The 22,499-nt window shown below is 37.8% G+C and overlaps 1 protein-coding gene across 7 annotated transcripts in view; it reads right to left on the bottom strand.

Moving 5' to 3' along the window:
* The window catches only part of DYM (dymeclin), a 437,637-nt gene that overhangs the window by 194,289 nt on the left and 220,849 nt on the right, over positions 1-22,499 (bottom strand). For all 7 annotated transcript variants that reach the window (XM_037738956.1, XM_017529655.2, XM_017529659.2 and 4 more), the window contains exons 12-13: positions 20,544-20,657; positions 19,196-19,290 (exon numbers count right to left, since the gene is read on the bottom strand). In XM_037738956.1, the coding sequence (XP_037594884.1) occupies positions 19,196-19,290; positions 20,544-20,657 (209 nt within the window). The remainder of the gene's footprint in view (positions 1-19,195; positions 19,291-20,543; positions 20,658-22,499) is intronic.

The raw sequence follows: 22,499 nt of genomic DNA, 5'->3' as shown, positions 1-22,499 counted from the left end.
AACAATTTTAACTGGACAAATTCAATGATATTTTGAGGCCATTATCTTTCAACATAAATTATGGAAAATGCCCATAAACTTTAAAAAAAAATATTGCATATACATGAGCAGAACATTTTATCTAGAGTGTTATCCACCAAGACATCAATTTAAGGATTACTTGGAAACAGACTTTATATTAATAGTTGTCTTCAAGTTTGTCTATATTTTTTATCAGCTTATGTTGCTTTTGTGTTTTGAGTTATTCTTGAATAACCACTTATTCTAAAAATATTTATGTGCCATGTATTGTTATAAGGATACATTAGTGAACAAAATAAAAATCACTGCCCCTTTGGTGCTTATATAGCAAGATACGAGAAGAAAAACACAGTGAAGTCTAGCTCTCCTCCCACCCCATAACACTTGTATCAGTTTCTTGTGCATCCTTCCAGAGTTTCTGCATGTAAACAAAGATAAATGCAAACATGAATTATTTCCCCCCTACACTAATCACATACTACATGTATTGTTCCATGTCTAGTATTTTTCACAAAATGCATCTTAAAGAGCCTTCCATCAGTATCTTATTTTTTTTAAAGCGGCACACAATTACATCAATGTACTATATTTAAGTAGGTCTCTATTGGTAGATATTTGAGTTGTTTCTAATCTTTTGCTATTATAAAAAATACTCCCAAAATAAACTAGTACATTGTCATTTTGCACAAATGTATGTAGGATTGTTGGGTCAAAGGGTGATGTTATTTGAAATTTGGACAGACATTGCCACATTATTCATAGGAGTTGAACCAATTCACACTTCTACCAGCAAATTTTGAGATGGTCTGTTTCCATACAATCTGGAAAACAGATTTTTCTAATCTAATAGGTAAAAAAATAGCATGTCAGTAAAGTTTTTCTTTCCTTTTCTTTCTTGTTTTACTGCACTTCAGGTTCTGGGGTACATGTGCAGAATATGCAGCATTGTTGCATAGGTACATACATGGCCAGGTGGTTTGCTACCTTCATCCCCGTCACCTATATCTGGCATCTCTCCCCATGTTATCCCTCCCCAACTCCATACACTCCACTGTCCCTCCCTTAGTTCCCCCTCAACAAACCCCAGTGTGTGATGCTCCCCTCCCTGTGTCCATGTGATCTCATTGTTCAACACTCGCCTGTCAGTGAGAACACACAGTGTTTGATTTTCTGTTCTTGTGTCAGTTTGCCGAGAATGATGGTTTCCAGATTCTTATATGTCCCAACAAATGACAGGAACTCATTGTTTTCTATGGCTGTATACAATTCCATGGTGTATATACGCCACCTTTTCCTTGTCCAGTCTATCACTGATGGGCATCTGGGTTGGTTCTAGGTCTTTGAAATTATAAACAATGCTGCAATGAACATATGTATTCATGTGTCTTTATAACAGAACGATTTATAACCCTTTGGATACATACCCAGTAATGAGATTGCTGGGTCAAATGGAATTTCTATTTCTAGGTCCTTGAAGAATCACCACACTGTCTTCCACAATGGTTGAACTAATTTACACTCCCACCAACAGTGTAAAAGTGTTCCTATTTCTCCACATCCTCTCCAGCATCTGTTGTCTCCAGATTTTTTAATGATCACCATTCTACTGACGTGAGATGGTATCTCAATGAGTTTTGATTTGCATTTCTCTAATGACCAGTGATGATGGGCATTTTTTCATGTTTGTTGGCTACATAAATGTCTTCTTTTGAAAAGTGTCTGTTCATATCCTTTGCCCAATTTTGAATGGGTTTGTTTGTTTTCTTGTAAATCTGCTCTAGTTCTTTGTAGATTCTGGATATTAGCTCTTTGTCAGATAGGTAGATTGTAAAAATGTTTTCCCATTCTGTTGGCTGCAGGTTCACTCTAATGACTGTTTAATTTGCTGTACAGAAGCTCTGGAGTTTAATTAGATCCCACTTGTCTATTTTCACTTTTGTTGCCAATGCTTTTGGTGTTTTAGTCATGAAGTCCTTGCCTATGCCTATGTCCTGAATGGTTCTGCCTAGGTTTTCATCTAGGGTTTTTATGGTGTTAGGTCTTCTGTTTAAGTGTTTAATCCATCTGGAGTTAATTTTAGTGTAAGGTGTCAGGAAGGGGTCGAGTTTCTGCTTTCTGCACATGGCTAGCCAGCTTTCCCAACACCATTTATTAAACAGGGAATCCTTTCCCCGTTGCTTGTTTTTGTCAGGTTTGTCAAAGATCAGATGGTTGGAGATGTGTGGCATTGCCTCCGAGGCCTCTGTTCTGTTCCATTGGTCTATATCTCTGTTTTGGTACCAGTACTATGCTCTTTTGATTACTGTAGCCTTGTAGTATAGTTTGAAGTCAGGAAGCATGATGCCTCCAGCTTTGTTCTTTTTGTGTAGAATTGACTTGGCTATGCGGGCTCTCTTTTGGATCCATACGAAGTTTAAGATGGTTTTTTCCAGTTCTGTGAAGAGGGTCATAGGTAGTTTGATGGGGATAGCATTGAATCTATAAATTACTTTGGGCAGTATGACCATTTTCACAATATTGATTCTTCCTAACCATGAGCATGGAATGTTTTTCGATCTGTTTGTGTCCTCTCTGATTTCCTTGAGCAGTGGTTTGTAGTTTTGCTTGATGAGGTCCTTTACATGCTTTGTTTGTTGTATTCCTAGGTATTTTAATCTCTTTGTAGCAATTGTGAATGGCAGTTCGTAATTGATCTGGCTCTCTTTAAGTCTGTTATTGGTGTATAAGAATGCTTGTGATTTTTGCACATTGATTTTGTATCCTGAGACTTTGCTGAAGTTGCTTATCAGTTTCAAGAGACTTTGGGCTGAGACAATGGGGTCTTCTAAATATACAATCATGTCGTCTGCAAATAGAGACAATTTGACTTCCTCCTTTCCTAACTGAATACTCTTTATTTCTTTTTCTTGCCTGATTGCTCTGGCTAGAACTTATAATACTATACTGAGTAGGAGTGGTGAGAGAGGGCATCCTTGTCTAGTGCCAGATTTCAAAGGGAATGCTTCCATTTTTTGCCCATTCAGTATGATATTGGCTGTGTGTTTGTCGTAAATAGCTTTTATTATTTTGAGATACATTCTGTCAATACCTAGTTTATTGAGGGTTTTTAGCATAAAGGACTGTTGAATTTTGTCAAAGGCCTTCTCTGCATCAATTGAGATAATCATGTGGTTTTTGTCTTTGGTTCTGTTTATGTGGTGGATTACGTTTATAGACTTGCATATGTTGAACCAGCCTTGCATCCCTGGGATGAAGCCTACTTGATCATGGTGGATAAGCTTTTTGATGTGCTGTTGCCATTGGTTTGCCAGTATTTTATTAAAGATTTTTGCATCTATGTTCATCATGGATACTGGCCTGAAGTTTTCTCTTCTTGTTGAGTCTCTGCCAGGTTTTGGTATCAGGATGATGTTAGTCTCATAAAATGATTTGGGAAGGATTCCCTCTTTTTGGATTGTTTGGAATAGTTTCAGGAGTGATACCAGCTCCTCTTTGTATGTCTGGTAGAATTCAGCTGTGAACTCATCTGGACCTGGGCTTTTTTAGGTTGGTAGGCTATTAATTACTGCCTCAACTTCAGCCCTTGTTACTGGTCTATTCAGGGTTTCAACTCCTTCCTGGTTTAGGCTTGGGAGGGTGCAAGGGTCCAGGAATTTAACCATTTCTTCCAGGTTTACTGGTTTATCTACATAGAGTTGTCTATAGTAATCTCTGATGATGGTTTGTATTTCTGTGGAATCTGTGGTGATATCCCCTTTATCGTTTTTATTGCATCTATTTGATTCTTCTCTCTTTTCTTTTCTATTAATTTGGCTAGTGGTCTATTTGGTTGATCTTTCCAAAAAACCAGCTTCTGGATTTATTGATTTTTTGAAGGGTTTTTTGTGTGTCTATCTCCTTCAGTTCTGCTCTGATCTTAGTTATTTCTTGTCTTCTGCTAGCTTTTGAGTTTTTTTGATCTTGCTCCTCTAGCTCTTTCAATTTTGACACCCAGGCAAGATAAGCAACAAACTTAAAAGGCAATTTAGTACAGTAACATTGCCATCTTATGACTTTTTAAGATAGAGACCATGAGCTCTTACAGAGAATAAATATGATATATACATTCTGTATACTCCTTCTCGTTTAACCTCTGATAACTATATTCTCAATAAATATGTATTAAATGGAAGCATGAATAATACAAATATAGATAAATATTAATTATACTGATGGAAGAAAGGGTATAATTCAGAAATAGTAGATGTTTAAAAGTATATACATGTAATCCCAGCACTTTGGGAGGCTGAGGCGGGTGGATCACGAGGTCAAGAGATCGAGACCATCCTGGTCAACACGGTGAAAGCCCGTCTCTACTAAAAATACAAAAAATTAGCTGGGCATGGTGGCGCGTGCCTGTAATCCCAGCTACTCAGGAGGCTGAGGCAGGAGAATTGCCTGAACCCAGGAGGTGGAGGTTGTGGTGAGCCGAGATCGCACCATTGCACTCCAGCCTGGGTAACAAGAGCAAAACTCCGTCCCCCCACCCCCCCCAAAAAAAAAGGATATACAGTAAACTGTGTCATACAGACATGCTCACATCCACTCTACCTGCCTCATCCTGAAAGGGTATTAGAGTGCTGGTTCTTATACTTCTCTCAGGGCCCCTTTAGACTCTTGAAAATATTAATGAGAACCCCCAAAGAACTTTTTTATATGTGTGTTATACTGTTGGATATTAAAACTGAGAAAAATATTAAATATTTACTAATTCATTTAAATTTCATAAAAAACACATTACCTGTTAACAGTAATGCAGTTAATGAAAAAACCCCTTTAGTCATTTGAAAAATATTGGTTCACTGAATTATGCAGATCTTCCAAATGTTGACACATTTCATCAAATAATATTTTTAAAAATCCACATTTACTAACATTATTGATGTTATAACAAAAGTCTAAATTATCGGGAAGTTGTGAAACTCATGATGCCAATTGTAAGTTTTTTGAAATTCTAATTTTGACTTGAAAACTTTTTTGTTGGCAACCAACACTGGCAGTTTCCTCTCTGCCAAGACTGTCACATGTTCTTTTATGTAAAAATGCTATTCCATCAGAGAAGTGGCTAGTTCAGCTCACAACTCTATCACACACCTGCTTTCCCTCAAGACAATCATTGGAACTCAGTATGGAGTAGAACTGCACTATGTGAGCTTTTACTGTTGTCACAGAAAATATCAAAAAGACGTATTCAAGGGTCAAGATTTATAACAACTAATAATTTTTACTATTCCACAAAGGACTTTTTCAGCGAAAATGGTTTTTATTTTACCACGAGTGTGTGGGTGGTTGTGGAAAATACAGTAAGTACTAGTACAGTTAGGGACTACTTGACTTATGCTAAGGGTCTCAGCAGTTTTACCCCAACTTTGCTATTGTACCCTACATGCAAATATCAGCACAGCAGAAATGGCAAATGATGTCTTATTATAAAAGACTTAGACTCCATGGACCCTCTGTGGCCCACAGAACACACTTTGAGAATCAACGCACAGAAGTGATCCAAGGCTGCACAGAAACTTTATATAGTGGACATTCTACTGATTCACAACTGAGAACCTGAGTGTACGCATATTAGGTAGATGATGTCTGCCAATCCTGTTCAGTTTTATCAACGCCTGGTCTGCCAAAAAGAATACTTCTAGGCTAGGGTTGAACTTGGATTTCAATTTCAGCTCCATCACACTATTAGCTACTCGATCTTGGATAAGTTTAAGTCTCTCTGAGCCTGAACAGAAGAGGCTGTTTCATCTATTAAACAGAAATTCTGTACTGTATAGATTGCTAGAGTTACAATTAAATAAGACAGGGGTCCGTATAACACTGGCTAGCAATATGAGTGATACAGAGTAAGGCCTGAACTGAATCAGACTCTGAATGACTTAAAACCAAAACTGTGGCTAATATCCATGTTTTGGAAGGTGGTAGTAACCTGATTTTATTTTTCTCTCTACCACTTGTAGGGGGACCAAATCATAAATGGATATTCATAAAAACGTATCTCTTTACATAATGCAATTCTGATAGATGAAATAATGTCAGGAATTGCTTCCAAATAATCTGCGGTAGGGAGAAAAATGTAGGGAAATACATGAAATAAAGTTTGTCAAGAACTGGTATCTCCTGAAGGTAGGTGCTGAGAATCTAAAGTTTCATTATATAATTCTCTTCAAACATGTTTCCAATTTTTCAAATTAAAAAGGAAAAAAAAATCACTCATTTGAAAGGCTTCTAAATAATTATGCACTGACTGTAGTTAATTTAATGACATACAAATTCATAGACTCTGTAATAAGTCACCTCCTACCCTGCGAGTTTGCAACCATTTTCCCAGCACTACAACATGTACCACACATGTTCTTCAGAAACCTTTCTGCAAAAATGAGTCAGACGGGCTACCTGAAGTTACACACTCCACTTGCTCTCACCCCACCCCACCAGCTCACTCCAGCTGAGAACTGTTGATCTAATTTAAAGTAATCTGGGCTGGGTGCAGTAGCTCACACCTGTAATCCCAGCACTTTGGGAGGCTGAGACAGGCAGATCACCTGAGGTCAGGAGTTTGAAACCAGCCTGGCCAACAAGATAAATCCCTGTCTACTAAAAATGCAAAAAATTGGCAAAGTTTGGTGGTATGTGCCTGCAATCCCAGCTGCTTAGGTAGCTGAGGCAAGAGAATCACTTGAACCTGGGAGGCAGAGGTTACAGTGAGCCAAGATCATGCCACTGCACTCCAGCCTGGGCAACAACATAAAACTCTGCATTAAAAAAAAAAAAAAAAAAGAAAGAAAGAAAGGAAATCATTGCTAGAACCAGTCTTCTAGTTTCTCATAGGACATACTTGGAATGTCAGTGATTCATTTAACACTAAATGATTCTAAATTGGAAATTCATAATGATATGAAGGTCTCCGATTGGCTTATGTAGTAAAATATTATTATTACGTGGTTATCAGGCAGTAAGCTACAACAGAGTTATACATACTTCCGAATTTCCAGGACTATAATGGGTCCATGAAAGTTTATTCAAGTAAAGAATAGGCAAATGTTCTCATGCTTCAATATGATCTTCATGTTTGACTAATGAAGAAAGCAGGCACATTTTAGATTTTGTTTTAAAAAATCATTAACAGGAGTCTCACATTGCGTTTTATAGTAATTTTTCTTAACCGGTGGACCTCAAACCCAGAAGACCTTGCAGATCTTTTAAACCAGGATTCCTAAGAAGGCAAAAGTTTTCTCATCAACTAACTTTTCTCCTACTCATTTAGAAGGTATTTACTACTATGACTGTCTCCTTGGGAGAACTGAGGAAATCCTCATTCATCTGGTTCTCTGTTGGACTTGATTCTCTTACGAACTCTGATTGGGAAAAGCTCCTAGCCTATCTATCACAGGGTGTCTGGGACCCCACTGTTCACCCTCAAATCTTTTCAGTCAGTAACTACTGATAGTCAATGGGTTTTTAAAAACATGTCAACAGGGGGAGCACATGTTTAGAAAGGTTGCCCCCAAGTAACGCGTTATATGATAGAGCCAAATACACAAATTACTTGTTTTTAATGTAAAACTTCAATTATAAGAAGCAGTGGCAATGGAAGTTTATACAATACTGGTGCAGTGTTGTAGATGGAGCACAGATGTAGGTTTACATATCAATGTTGTCACTGTCCACAGACAAGTTACTTCTCTGAGATTTAGTTTCTTCATTATGAAATATAAACAATACTCATATTATTCGATAACACAAATAACCTATTGGATAGGGTCCAGTATGTGTGTGACAGACACCAGCTTTGCAGAAGAAAGAAGGAAGGAGGAAGGAGGAAGACCGAAAACAACCATGGCACATTGGTTCCTCCTTACCTATAGCCAGTAGATTTTAACCACTTGTTTTAGCTCAAGTATCAGAATTTCATCATTCATTCAAATACCTACTGGGCCAAGATGAACAAGACATGGTGCTGTGAACCCTCTAACAAGGAAGATCTTTTTCCTTTGATAATTACGGGGTGACTGCTATTCAGAAGATACTAGTCTAACCACTTGACATGCATTAACTTATTTAGTCTTCACAGTGACCCTAGGAGAGTAGTCCCAGTTTGTAAATGAGGAAACTGAAGCACATTAAACAAATAAACAAATTTTAAATGCTCGGAAAACTCACAATACTTCTCACAGTGAGTTATCTATCTACCTTTTTAAAGCTAGCTTTCCCAAACTATCCTCTCGTCTCTCCTAAGGAAGCATTCTTTCTTCCCTTATTTGTCCTGTCTCTGGGACATCTGATTCAATATGTATTTACACTGGACACAGGAGCCACTTTAAATCTTTTTACCTTTGTTTATTCCCATTTCTCCTGTTAACACAACACTGTTTCTTTCTCTTGGAAAAGGTACTTTTTAAAAGTCCGTAAAACACATGCAATTCATCAAGAAGGAAAATGCTTTATTAAATCACTTTATTTTTCTTATAAGGCCTTAGCATTTTATAACATATCAAATATCATGATTTTGTATAAAAGAGAGAGAGAAAGTGCCTCTTTCGCTCTGTTCTGGGAAAAATACTAGGCTACAAACCTAGAATAATTGATTTTATTTCTGCTTCTGCAACAGTATTCACTTGGACTGGCCACATAATAACTTGAGATTTTAATATGTCCATATGTAAAATGTGCAAATTTGCTTTAGATGATCTTTAAAGGTCCTTCTAAGTCTATAATTTCATGACTTGTAAACAAGGCTTCAGGGGTGCAGTTAATGACAATGACATCTGAGTTGAAGGTTCATTACCACACATGTACAAAGCAAAGAGGAATGAGGCCATTCCATCCTTTGCTGCTTCTAAGATATTTAAATGCAATGCATTAGCAACTGAGAGATAAAACCTAGAGCAGTATCAACTAGCTACCTTCGTGAAACAGTGACAGGTTTTTCCAATGGCAACAGAAATTCATAACTAGGTAAGGAGCATTGGGAGACAATTCCCCACTCTCTCTTCTTTTGCACGTCTTAAAAGCAGAGGTATTAGCAGCCTTGTGCTCCGCGCTATCTCTGCATGGATGCTTGTACAATGAACAGACTTGGAAGACAGAGATAGTGTCTCTTTCTAGAGCAGAGAGTAGTTTGCTGTCAAATATATTAAAGATGTCTTCCTTCAAAGCAAAGGTTTGGCAGGTGTGCTTGAAGCCTATTATAAAAGACTGGGGATTCCCAAGCTCTGGGTTCCACTCCTGTACTGCAACCAGTGGGTTGTCATGTTGCTCTGTGGGCATGGGAACCACATGAGAAAAGAATATTCTGGCTCCTACTACTTCTGTGAGTAATAATTTACAATAAAAATATAATAAGAGGACAATAACAAACTCTCCTTTGTCTCTGACCCATGAGTCTTGAGTGTCCTAATAGAATCCACAAAATTATAGCAGGTGAATTTGTTAGCTTGAAAGTAGGTAAAAATCTTAGAACCTTCATAAAAATAGGAATGGAGGCTTAATAATTCATGGCTATAACAAAGTATGAACCACACCCAGTCACCTCTGTAACATGATGGTGACATTCAATAAAGCTCTATGAAAGTTAAAGTTTAATTTACTTTATGGCAATTTTGTCCACAGAGGTCTTTACTTATAAGAAATAAAAAATCTGATAAACGTATGACATGCTTCTTTAAAGCTGACATTTTGAATGTGCCAGCAGTCTAAACTGAAATTAAACCAATTAGGAAGTTTTCATGTGTTCCATCAAGTCTGCCAAGATGCCCTATTACACAATACTAGCAATTTTCTGAATAGGTAACAATTTTCTATTGGAAACTTATAAATTTTCAGAGGGGAGCTGTCTAAATGTTCTCAATGTAACTTCTTAAGAAAGGACTAAACTGAAAACGCAAACCTAGCTAGATTTCCCTGAAAAAAATTAGCTGCCTTCAAAGTACCACTGGCTGTAGGAAATACAGGAAGCCAGATTTTCAAGGCAAACATTCCTCCTTCCGTTCCTGGCTACCGCTATGCCAAGATCAAACAAGGATCAGCAAAGACCAAAGGAATGAAGAAACTGGAACCTTTTTATTGCCTGGGCATTGGGCAAGGGTAAGCTAATTCTATCTTGTAAAAAATGCAATCATATACATTTAAGAGAAGTATTTATACTGAGAGCCATTGCTCAGATCTCCTACCAATCTACAAACACATTATTATTAAAAACTTCTATCTATGTTCAGTGAGATCTTCATTTGCTTCGTTAGAAAAATGTTTGAGGAATACAAGCAATTCAAAAATCCATCGGGCAGGGAATCCGAATCTAGGAATATTAGCAGACCAAGAAATTCTTTTGTAAAGATGTTATCCAGATTTATTTTTAGATTCAAAATATCTCAAAAATGTTATAATACTATAATAGAGAAAAGAGAGATGCAAGACTTTACAAGCCATTATTAACTCTATATCACTCAAATGAAGTAGGTATCATATCTCATTCAAGAGATGAAAAACAACTTAAATAACTTACCAAGATTTTGGAAACAGAACTAAACTATTAATTACAACTCTTACTATGATAATTCCTTCCCTAAAGAAATAATTTCCTGACAACACAACTTTTACTATGATAATTCCTTCCCTAAAGAAATAATTTCCTGACAACAGTGCTAACAATCATATGAGGTCAAAATAAAATCAAAGTTTAAAAATACAAAACCAACTATAACACTTAATTTCTAGATACAACAAATGGCATTCATCTGCAATAAAAACATGAGATATCTCAAATTAAAGAGGACTTCAGCAGTGGTCAGCACTCATAAGTATTTATTACATTAAAAACAAAATTTGACATCAAGGATTAGATATAAAAAATATTGTCGTCTCAGGCTAAAAGACATACAGTTCTTACCTTCTTTTCCATTATAATTTCCACATATCATGTATCATATAATACTGAATGCATCCATACCTGTCTCAAACACATCAGTTCTAAAAAAAAGTGGAAAAGATCCTGCTGTCTTTGCTACTATAACTTTAGGTACTTAGCTAGATTGGGAGGCAGGTGGAATCAGGGCTGGGGGAAAGCAAATTGAATGACCCCCAAGGGCACAGCTACCTTAGATTGTAGAGAACTATCTGTTCCAGATACATCCCAGGAGTTTGGATCCATGGTCCCATGGTGAGTGAGTCACTCTCAGAAGGAATATTCTGCCATTCTTGAAGTGAGCCAGGCTTTTGATCTGGACCAACCTGAAACGGCCCTCTTACTAGCTGTGAAGAGTCAGTACCCTCGACTGTCTAAACCTACAGACTTCTCCTAGTCTTAAATGTAACAAAAGAGATAAGTAGTGAGACACTGAGGATCACAGGTATAAATTTATCATTAAATGGACTTTTAAAAGAAAAAGGTAATATTTCTAAAATATCATAACCATATATTTTACTGTATTATATATTTGAGTTGTGCGTGTGTGTATAATATAAATTCACTCCAACAAGCAGGTTAATTTACTTATTAATAATCCTTTTTAGGTTTGAGAAAAACACCCATGAAAACTTAATTCAATGGGAACAGAAATGAGGGAGCCTGTTGGGATAAGTTAATACTAACAAATTGTTTAAATGAAGGCCGGGGGAAAATTGTCTTTCTTTCTTTGATTCCATGGGCCTGAATGGTCTAAAGGATCTTCTTTGCCCAAAATAGAGGAGTTGACCACAGAGTTCAATAGCCAAATTGTATTTTGTAGTCTTCAGAAAAATGCTGGGTGACTAAAATACGTGTCATTACATGTGCAGGGCAGGAAAAGGCAGCTCACATGAAATGCCAGCATGAGGCCGCATGGAAGTTGCACAGCTACACACTTAAAACCTAAAGTGTATACGGTCACTCCTGATGGCTGACGGAGAAAAAGTGAAAGCATAAGTCATGGATTTAAGAATTTTAAAATTCTTAAATTGCATGATTAAATTTTATCAAAAATAACTGTATTGGTCTCAAAAAATTGTTTTAATGAAAACCTAATCTATATTTTGTATTACTTTATTCTCAAGAGGTGTGAAAAACCAGAAAGCTTTCAGTGGTGTTTGGCACTGTCTAAAGCATCTTATGGACACCAGATCATCAACTTCACTAGCTTTAAGCAGCAGCAGATATCTGCAAAATATAGCCAGATGCTAATCAACTTGCATGAAATCTCAGAATAGTGGATGCCAGAACTAAATTTAAATTCCAGATGCCAGCCCATCTTCTAGGAATCAGTCACTAAGTATTTATTAAAAGTCTATTGTGTGCACACAGAGCAACTCTCTATAAAGTAATGCAAAGAAATAGAAAATAAGTATTTTATCTCCAGTAATTATTTCTCTGCTTAAGCAATAGGACTTGCAACTCCAGGCCAGGCCAGTATGTTCAAGTACCTACAATGGACAGGTCAAGACTCCGAAGTTCTATCTTTCCCACACCTACTTCTGAAAGAAGCCCAGTAACCACAGCCAGATGTTCTAACACATAACTCTCCTTTGCTGGGCCTTTCCTTCCTGCTCCAGCCCCAGTAGCTAGGCCTTAGGCCAGAAACTGACAGTGACCCATGGGCTGCTATGAAGAGATGAATAGGGCCAAGTGGGTTCTTTCTCTTTGTAATCTGAAGAATGGGGAATATAAAAACAACCATGTTAGCAGTGGCTTGGTCCAAATAAAAGGCCTAAGAGCTGAACTGGGGAGGCCTCAGCAAGTTGAAGAAGCCACTGCAGGTTCAAAACAAAAGACATGGGATAAAGGGTTGGGAAGCTGGTTGAAAAAGAAAGACCTACAGGAAAAAAAGAGATGATACAAAGAACTGCCTCAACTATTTTCTAGTTCCAGACCATGTTTATCCAGATTCAGGAGTAGAGCTATGAAAGGGCAAGGAAGCATAATGATTCAGTAAAGCTGAAGCAGCGGGTATATGGCAAATGGCAATAGAAGATGAAGGGCAAAGGGCAGGGCCCAGACTACATCACTTTAAGAAAGGGTTTCTCAGCCTTGACACTACAGACATTCTGGGTTGGGTAATGCTTCCTTGTGGGGGCTGTCGTGTACATTATAGAATGTTTAGCAACATCTCTGGCCTCTACCCACTAGATGTCAGTAGAAACCTCTTCCGCAGTTCTGGCAACAACAGCAAAATCTCCACATACTGTCAAATGTCCCCTGGAGGGCAAAATCACCCCAATAAAGAACACAGGTCAGATTTTTAACCTGGTAACAATGGGAAGCCATTTAATGTTTTTAAGCAAAGGAAGCAATAAATGAGACTTGCTTTTCAAATAAATACAGCAGTGTGCAAGGGCAAGGAGGGAGGCAAAAAGATCCACTCAGACTCCTGACATAGCATGGGTGAAGACGATACACATGTGAACCAAGACAGCAGCCATGGAGAAAGAAAAGAGCGTATACATGCAAATTATAATGGCAGAATTAGGTACAACTTCAGGGTCCAATCAGATAGAATTTGAGAGAAAGGGAGAAAAGTTACAGAACTGACTCAGCAATTTAAGTGACTGTGGTGAGGGCCATTACCTAGGACAGGGGATTTAAAAGGAAAAGCAGATTTGAAGATGAGTTCAGTTTTAAACATAACGAAAGTCTGAAGTAAGTGTGGGATACCCAGGTAGTGAACCTAAAGGAGAGCTGGTGCTCAGCCAGCTAATGCTTACTCAGTGCAAATTACGTGCGAGGCCCTTTACAAATGTCAATGCACTTCATCCTTACCATAATCCTTTGAGAAAGCAGCTACTGCCGCTCCCATCTTACAGATGGGAAACTGCTGCATAGAGAAGGTAAAGAGCATCATCGCCAAAATTCCACAGGTAGTAAAGTTCTGGAGCTGAGATCTCAAACCCTGACAGTCTGGCTCCAGAGCCTATGTCCTTATCCTCTACATTGTACTGTCTACCAGTACAGTGAAGGAGAAAGATCTAGATTATGAATTTAGATTTGGGTGGTGTTTCAGTCAGTTTTCATGCTGCTATAAACAACTGCCCAAGGCTGGTTGCAGTGGCTCACGTCTGTAATCCCAGCACTTTGGGAAGCCAAGGTGGGCGGAGGCCAGGAGTTCAAGACCAGCCTGGCCAACATGGTGAAACCCCATCTCTACTAAAAATACAAAAATTAGCCAGGCATGGTGGCATGCACCTACCTGTAATTCCAGCTACTTCGGAGGCTGAGGCAGGAGAATCACTTGAACCCAAGAGGCGGAGGCTGCAGTGAGCTGAGACGGTGCCACTGCACTCCAGCCTGACCAACAGAGTAAGACTTGTCTCAAAAAAAAAAAAAAAAAAAAAAAAAAAAAAAAAAAAAAAAAAAAAAAAAAAAAAAAAAAAAAAAAAAAAAAAAAAAAAAAAAAAAGAACTGCCTGAGACTGGGTAATTTATAAAGGTAAGATGTTTAATTGACTCACAGTTCAGCACAGCTGGGGAGGCCTCGGGAAACTTTCTATCATGGTGGAGGGAGAGGCATGGCACGTTCTTCACAAGGTGGCAGGGAGAAGAGTGGCGGAGGCAAAGGAGAAGAGCTCCTTATGAAACCATCAGATCTTGTGAGACTCACTATCAGGAGAACAGCATGGGGGAAAGTGCCCCCATGATTCAATTACCTCCACCTGTTTTCTCCCTTGACATGTGAGGATTATGGGGATTACAATTCAGGATGAGATTTTGGGTTGGGACACTAAGCCTAACCATATCAGGTAGTTTTCAGTATACAAATGACAGTAGGTAAAGTCATAGACATATATGTGATCTCCCAGAGAAAATGCGTAAAGACAGAAGAAAACAAGACAGAATGAGATACTAGCGAAAACTACCTGTTAAGCAAAGGGTGAAGAAGAAGCTAGAGGAAAGAGCCAGTGGAGGGACATGAGAGACGATAAGGGACAGTCTTCAGGGCTGGAAGTAAATGCTATCTTTCTAACCCACAGCAATCCCTTGCATAAAATCTACTCTTTATAAATGTCTTGAAATTGAACAACCTTATAATCCCAAATAATGAACACAGCAAATATCCACCCTTATGGCACATTTAAAAGACTTACAAAGTTGAGCAAAACTCAAATTAGATCTGTGACTCTCCTAGAACACCAAGAGTCTGTGGAAGGTACATTGTCATTAAGTATGAGCAACAGCCTAGGCACTGTAAGAAATCATTCCTTACATTTATGTCCAGCTAAGGAGGCTTTTCAAAGCTTTATCCACAAACTTTCATAGCAAGGTAACATGTTACTGTTTTGCAATTTGCTAAAGATCATGTGAAATACTGACTCTTCTAAGTTTTGCAACTGACTAATATAAAATTGTGTAGTCTCCTCCTAAAAGAGGATATAGGAATCATGTATATGAAAACTGCTTACTTCTCACTTGAAGCAGTTACTAGAGCATCTTGTGAATTCTTAGTTGTACTGCTGTAATAACCCTTCTGGGTATCTAAACTGTTTTCATTATTTATCCCTCATCACACTTGAAATTTCTACACCCTAAAGACAAACATTTAGTAGAAAATGAGTTCCCTCAAAGTTCAAAAAAGCTGGCCTCCATTTCTAGCTCAAGACAAGTGTTTTCTCAGGAAATAACTCAAAGTGTTTTCTAAACTTTAATGTGGATACAAATCATCCGGGGATCTTGATAAAAGAAGACTCTCATCCAGTAGGTCAGAAGCCATACCTATATTCCGCTGTTCCAACAAGCTCCCTCCTGCATGAACACAAAGCTCTGGTCCACATCAGCTGCTCAAATGTGGTCCTTGAACAAGAAAAGTGTTGGAAGCACATGGGAGCTGGACAGAACCAGAACTACACTTCCCTCAGTGTGACAAACAGAACATGATACTATCATCTGCTCAAACAGGTGACTCTAGAAATTTACCTTAAATTCTTTTCTTCAAAATCCACTTAAAAACTGATTCAATCACACTTTCTTATTGTTATTAAGAAAAGATCTTTTCTCTCCATTCCTTTCTATTATTTTAAACTGGGAGTCCAGCCCTTAAGCCCCTCCACAGTATGGCCCCGGCTGTTTCTTTCAGGCTTCTCACCTGTAATCCCCATAGAGGTCACAGCATGCCAGTTCCAGGAAATATAAATCATGCTCTCTCATCATACCCCCTCTTGTTTTGCTTCGGTTTGTTGTAGTTGATGATTTCGATATCAGGCCAGTCTCTACTATGTATCACGTCCTCCTTCTCTAGTCACACTGCCTAATCTTTCAATGAGAAATGTTCTCACCATTCTTGGAAGCAGCCATTCACCCCCACTACATAGCAATTTTTCTTTCGTTATAATATTAACATATAATAATATATATTTCATATAACATTCTGCTGTATAAAAGATCCTGTATCTTATATATACAAGGATGGGTCCTGGTCTTATTCCTGTTACTGAATTTCAAGCTACTTGAGGGCAGGAATCTTTCTTACTTATTGTAATACTTCTGTCATTGCTTAAAGTAGTTTTGTACTCATACTATGCTAACTAAAAATCTATTAAAATGAAGTAAAGCACTACTCATTATTGATGATAAACAATCTAAATATTCTCAAATTACAAATCTAAACAATGTTTCTTATATCTTCAAATATGATTGGTTTCTTTTCTTTCTTGTTATCGTACTTTAAGTTCTGGGATACATGTACACAACATGCAGGTTTGTTACATAGGTATACACGTGTCATGGTGGTTGGCTGCATCCATCACCCCTTCATCTACATCAGGTATTTCTCCTAATGCTATCCCTTCCCTAGCTCCCCAGGCTCCAATAGGCCCCAGTGTGTGATGTTCCCCTCCGTATGTCCATGTGTTCTCATTGTTCAACACCCATCTATGAGTGAGAATGTGCAGTGTTTGGTTTTCTGTTCCTGTGTCAGTTTGCTGAGAATGATGTTTTCCAGCTTCATCCATGTGCCTGCAAAGGACATGAATTCATTCTTCTTATGGCTGCATAGTATTCCATGGTGTATATGTGCCACATTTTCTTTATCCAGTCTATCACTGATGGGCATTTGGGTTGGTTCCAAGTTTTTGCTATTGTGAACAGTGCCACAATAAACATATGTGTGCATGTGTCTTTATAACAGAATGATTTATAATCCTTTGAGTATATACCCAGTAATGGATTGCTGGGTCAAATGGTATTTCGATTTTTACATCCTTGAGGAATCACCACACTGTCTTCCAAATGGTTGAACTAATTTACATTCCTAGTGTAAATTTTATTTTCTACTTTTGTCATTTTAGATTAAAAATTGGGCACAGTGTTTTAATATGCATTTTTCCCAGCTAGAACATTTTTTGAATCTCAGAAATATTTAATTGTGCTTAATGTATTTTATCAGAACTTAAATTCTCAACCAGCTAATTTGGCATTTTCATATTGAACAGGCCAAATGGTGGTTTACCATCTGAGAAAAGTTAATTGTGTAATGAAATCTTCATGAAACCATTATAAAATTGCACATAAACAGTGAGAAAAAGAGCCTACACAGCAGCATGGAAATCATTAACTCTGTTACAGTGAAATAAAGCCTGGTGACAAAGGTTAACTTCTGGAAACTAAAGGCTCTTCAGTATACCTGAAAAACTCCAAGGTGGGAGGAGAACGCTCTGTTTCCTGTACATCATGAAGTTCACATTAGTTCAACGTCACCTAAGCAGATGACATCTCAAGTACAAACCCCAAAAACAATCTAATGGAACGTAGTAAGATCAGACATAAATTAAATAGTGAGTCAATGCAAAATATCCTCTACTAAATTCTGAAGATAAACAGACAAAATAACTTAATTTTGAGTAACTTAAAAATGAGCCCAGGTCATTCAACATCTAACCAAGGAATAGAATGTGAGATCAGAGCTTAAAAGTGATATGGAGTTGTGATCAACACCAATGACTGTTAAAGAAAACTGAATGTTCAAAACCACATGACCAGGCTAAGGCAGGAGGGGCCCTTGAGCCCAGGAGTAGGAGTTTGAGCTTTCAGTGAGCTGTGATTGCTCCATTGCACTCCTCCAGCCCGGTTGACAGAGTGAAATCGTCTCTTAAAAAAGCAAAACAAGAAAAACCCTGCATTGCCCTAAAAGCAAGAATTCAAGGGAACAATATAGCTTCACTTAGGTTCTATTTGAGAGCTACTTGGACAATACTGAGCATCCTACAGGAAGAAAAAAAGTACCCCCATATGTTAAAAAAGCCCAGCAATGATTTCACATATGACTGGTTAGTTAGCTTTCCTATTCTTAAAAGTCATATCTTTGGCAATGGGAGGGTTTCTGGCTGACAGAATAATGGCTCCCTCAAATGTCCACGTCCTAATCCCCTGAACTTATGAATACAACCTTACATGGCAAAAGGGACATTGTGATTGATTCCGACCTTGAGATGGGAAGATAATCCTGGACCAAGAAGGGACCAGGAAATCACAAGAGTCTTCAACTTGGAAGAGGGAACCACAAGAGGAGGTGAGAGTGATGAGGTGTGAGGAGGACTCAACAACCTACTGTTGCTGGCTTTGATAACAGAGGAAGGGGCCATGAGCCAAGGAATACAAGCAGCCTTCAACAGCTAGAAGAGGCATGGCAGCAGATTCTCCTTCACAGCCTCCAGACAGAAATGCAACTCCGTTTCAATTTTAGCCTAGTGAGACCCACAGTGGACTTCCAAATTATAGAATTTTAAGATGACCAATTTGTGCTTTTAACCACTAATTTGTGGGTATTTGTTATGGCAACAATAGGAAACTAATACATGGCTGAACTGCTATAAAAATTGTCTAAAACACACACAGATAACTCCTTAAAAGTACAGTGTGATGCTCTATAAAATGCTCATCAAATATATTAATATTTAATTTGCATGACTGCTCCTCTGTAAAAAACTATCAGCATTACACTTAAAATTACATTTTATAAAAAGATTGAACACAAATACAATTAACTTTAATCAAAAAGTTAGGTTAGAAAACAAAACAGAACAAGATATTTTCAACCAAACAAGAAGGTGGTAAAAATTAATTAAGGAAAATTTGACACTCCTCACAGGTAACATTTAAAAAGGAACCACCACAGTATCTGTCTTAATAGCTCAGCCAGAGGCAAATCAGTATTTCTTTTAAAGTTCATATTTACCTGATGATCCTCTGGGCAGCATACTGATGGAGAGAACGAAACTGTGCCGACATATTTGCTAAAGCTGCCAAACAATTTGTGTGAAGGTATTTGTCCTGTGAGGAAACAGAAAGCGTAAAACATACAATCTCTATATTTTAACCAAGGTTAACTTAACTATTAATAGAAGCAAATGTAAACTCCGTTGTCACTGATTTTAGTAAGCTCAGATCCACAATCTCTTTTTTCTAATTCTAAATCCATAAAGCACTGGAAATTCAAAGTTTTTTCACAATACAAAAAATGATGATGTTCCTGGTAGTCTTCCTTATTCCCTCCATGGCGAATATTGAAATATTCTGCTACAGAAATATAATGTTTAATTACAGCATGCTACTTAAGACCCTAATGGTTACTCATAGTAGAGTACATAAACTATAATTATCTTTCTAAAATCCAAAAACTTTTGCTTTCTAAAACATAGCTGGCTCCTAGGGTTTCAGATAAAAAACATGAATGTGTATCTACAATAGCCCCACAGAGGAAAGTAACTGAAAATGGGCTGGGAGCTGTGGCTCATGCCTACAATCCCAACACTTTGGGAGGATCACTTCAGGACAGAAGTTCAAAACCAATTCAAGACCAGTCTGGGTAATATGGTGAGGCTTTGGCTATAAACAAAAAAAAAAAAAAAAAGAGTCAGGTGTGGTGGCACATGCCTGTAGTCCTAGCTCCTCAGGAGGGTGAGGCAGGACGACCACGTAAGCCCAGGGGCTGGAGGTTACAGTGAGTGCCACTGCACTCCAGTGCAGCCTAGGCTGGGGTACCGTGGCACAATCATAACTCAAAAAAAAATTCCACTTCTCTTAGTTATGAATTCTGTACACTGCTTCTCTTTAACAATATATATCTATTGTCCAGAACTGAAATTTGCTCCCGGGTTCAGTGAATAGAATCCACCAGAAATTTTTCTTGTATTCTTTAAAATACTCTCTTTCTTCTGCTTTTCTTTCTCATTTGAATCCAAATTTTCTTGTGCTCATATCCTCTTGTACTTTGTTATTTGTTGCTATTAAAAGGCAAGTCGGTATTACTGGCCAAATAACATACAATAGCTTTTATCTAAATCTTTTGCACTGCTTGTTTTCTATTTCATGTGAAATACCTCTAATCATACAATCCATTCAATATTAAGAAAAAGATCTTATGTTACATTAGGATCATGTAATACAGTGACTATACACTGATCTGTATTTTCTGCCATGTCATGAGAAATTTTAGCACCCTAAAAATTGGGATTGATTTACACTATTGTCTTAAACTATTGTACTGTATGCAAAAAAGATAGAACAGCAGCTGGAATACTTACCCTCGTCCTAGTCATGTTGTACTGAATGGTTCTTATTACCACCAGGATCAGGAGACTCCCCAAGGAGATTTCAGTTAAAACTCGTTCTGAATACCAAGTAATATTCTTTAGTATCTGTAATAGGGAACAGAAGTTTAAGTAAAAACTGAATGTTTTACAGACAAAAGAATTACTCCATGTCCACAATTTTTGATAAGCCATGACTTTGCTCTGAAGCTGAATTTAGCAGCACAGAGAGAAGTCACGAAAGCAAATGATCCAGATCTTCAAGGAGAGCTGCTCCAGTGTTCTGCCATGGCCATGGAGAGCAGGCAGTTCTGGCGCACACCTCCAGGCCTAAGTAAGCAAGAACTGTTTTCTAAGTTAAGACATTTCCACTGCAGATTTGTAACCTGGGGATGAGAGACAGAGACAGCGACAGGGACACACACACACACACACACACACACACAGAGAGAGAGAGAGAGAGAGAGAGGGGGGGGGGAGAGAGACAGGGACAGGCAGGCAGGCAGGTACAAATACTGGGGAGCACAGCAGCCAAATCAGGGCTGCCACAAAGAAAGAGGTAAAATGTGGGAAAAAAAAACCAAAACCAACAGGCTCAGCTGAGCACTAGAACTCCCTAATGTTCTCTTCCATTACGGTTACTCCTGTATCCTTTCTCTATGACTCAAGGAGAGTCGCTGTGCCATATTATTCTCTATCTATGCATGAAAAAGAAGAGACTTCTGGGCTGATTCTTGCCTTCTCCCTTAAGAAGATGGACATAGAGCACAGCAGACTCCTCACCACTTAGAACCGAGTGGGAAAACCCACCACTTTGCAAAACACGTTAGTCTAGACTTGTTTATAACTACAGAGGAGCAACAAAACCACCAAGAAAGTGAAGACAGTCAACAGCCTAAGAGAGTGATATGCTGAACCTCATCAAGACTCTCCTCCAATTACCAGTGCACATGAAATATACAGGACAGAACACGTTAAATACCGTGATGATACGTAACCAGCTAAAGACAAATGCAGGGAATCCTACTAAACAGATAGCCCAGTTTCTTCAACAAGGGATTAAAAAAAAGTTGGGACAGGGAAAGAGTGCTATAGATTTATGACTCTTAAGAACTAAATACAGTAGATGTTGGAATCTGATTCAAACAAATCAACTACAGAAGACATTTTTAAAGATAATTAGAGATAATAAATTATTAGGAAGAATTTAAAAATTGTTAATTTTGTTGAATGTACTAATGGTATATATTTTTTAAAATCCATACTTACTGAAAGAACATACTAAAATGTTTACACATGAAAATATATGGAATATTTATTTTAAAAAATAGAATGTAGATGACAGAGAGATGGATGGAGCAAACCATCATAGCATGTGCATACCTATGTAACAATCCTACACGAACTGCACATATACCCCAGAACTTAAAGTATAATTAAAATAAAAAGGAATTTAAAAATATTTTAAGGTAGAAAAAAATAGAAATCAAAATGTAAAAGACAGTGAGGCTAAGGTAGGTGGATGAAAGAAGAACAGCAGAGTGTTAATAATTACATGAAGATCCATGCTACTACTTTCTGCAATTATGTTTAAGTTTCACAGTGTTCATAATCAAAACTTTATCAAGTATATAAATAAATAATAAAGTGTGAAACTGAACAGGAAAGGCAAACAGATCTCCAAATTAAACAGTGAGGATTTAGGAAGCTGTAATTTTTGAAAAAAAATTCTAATTAACAGAAGCCTTGGAAGTAACACCACACATCTACAACTATCTGATATTTGACAAACCGGACACAAACAAGCAATGGGGAAAGGATTCCCTGTTTAATAAATGGTGTTGGGAAAACCGGCTAGCTATGTGCAGAAAGCTGAAACTGGACCCCCCTTCCTTACACCTTATATATAAATTAACTCCAGATGGATTAAAGATTTAAACATAAGACCTA

The sequence above is a fragment of the Cebus imitator genome, unplaced genomic scaffold, assembly GCF_001604975.1.
Source record: "Cebus imitator isolate Cc_AM_T3 unplaced genomic scaffold, Cebus_imitator-1.0 Scaffold60, whole genome shotgun sequence".
NCBI classification, from domain to species: domain Eukaryota; kingdom Metazoa; phylum Chordata; class Mammalia; order Primates; family Cebidae; genus Cebus; species Cebus imitator.
Note: the sequence above shows the minus strand (reverse complement) of the source record. Positions and strands in the feature narration are given on the sequence as shown.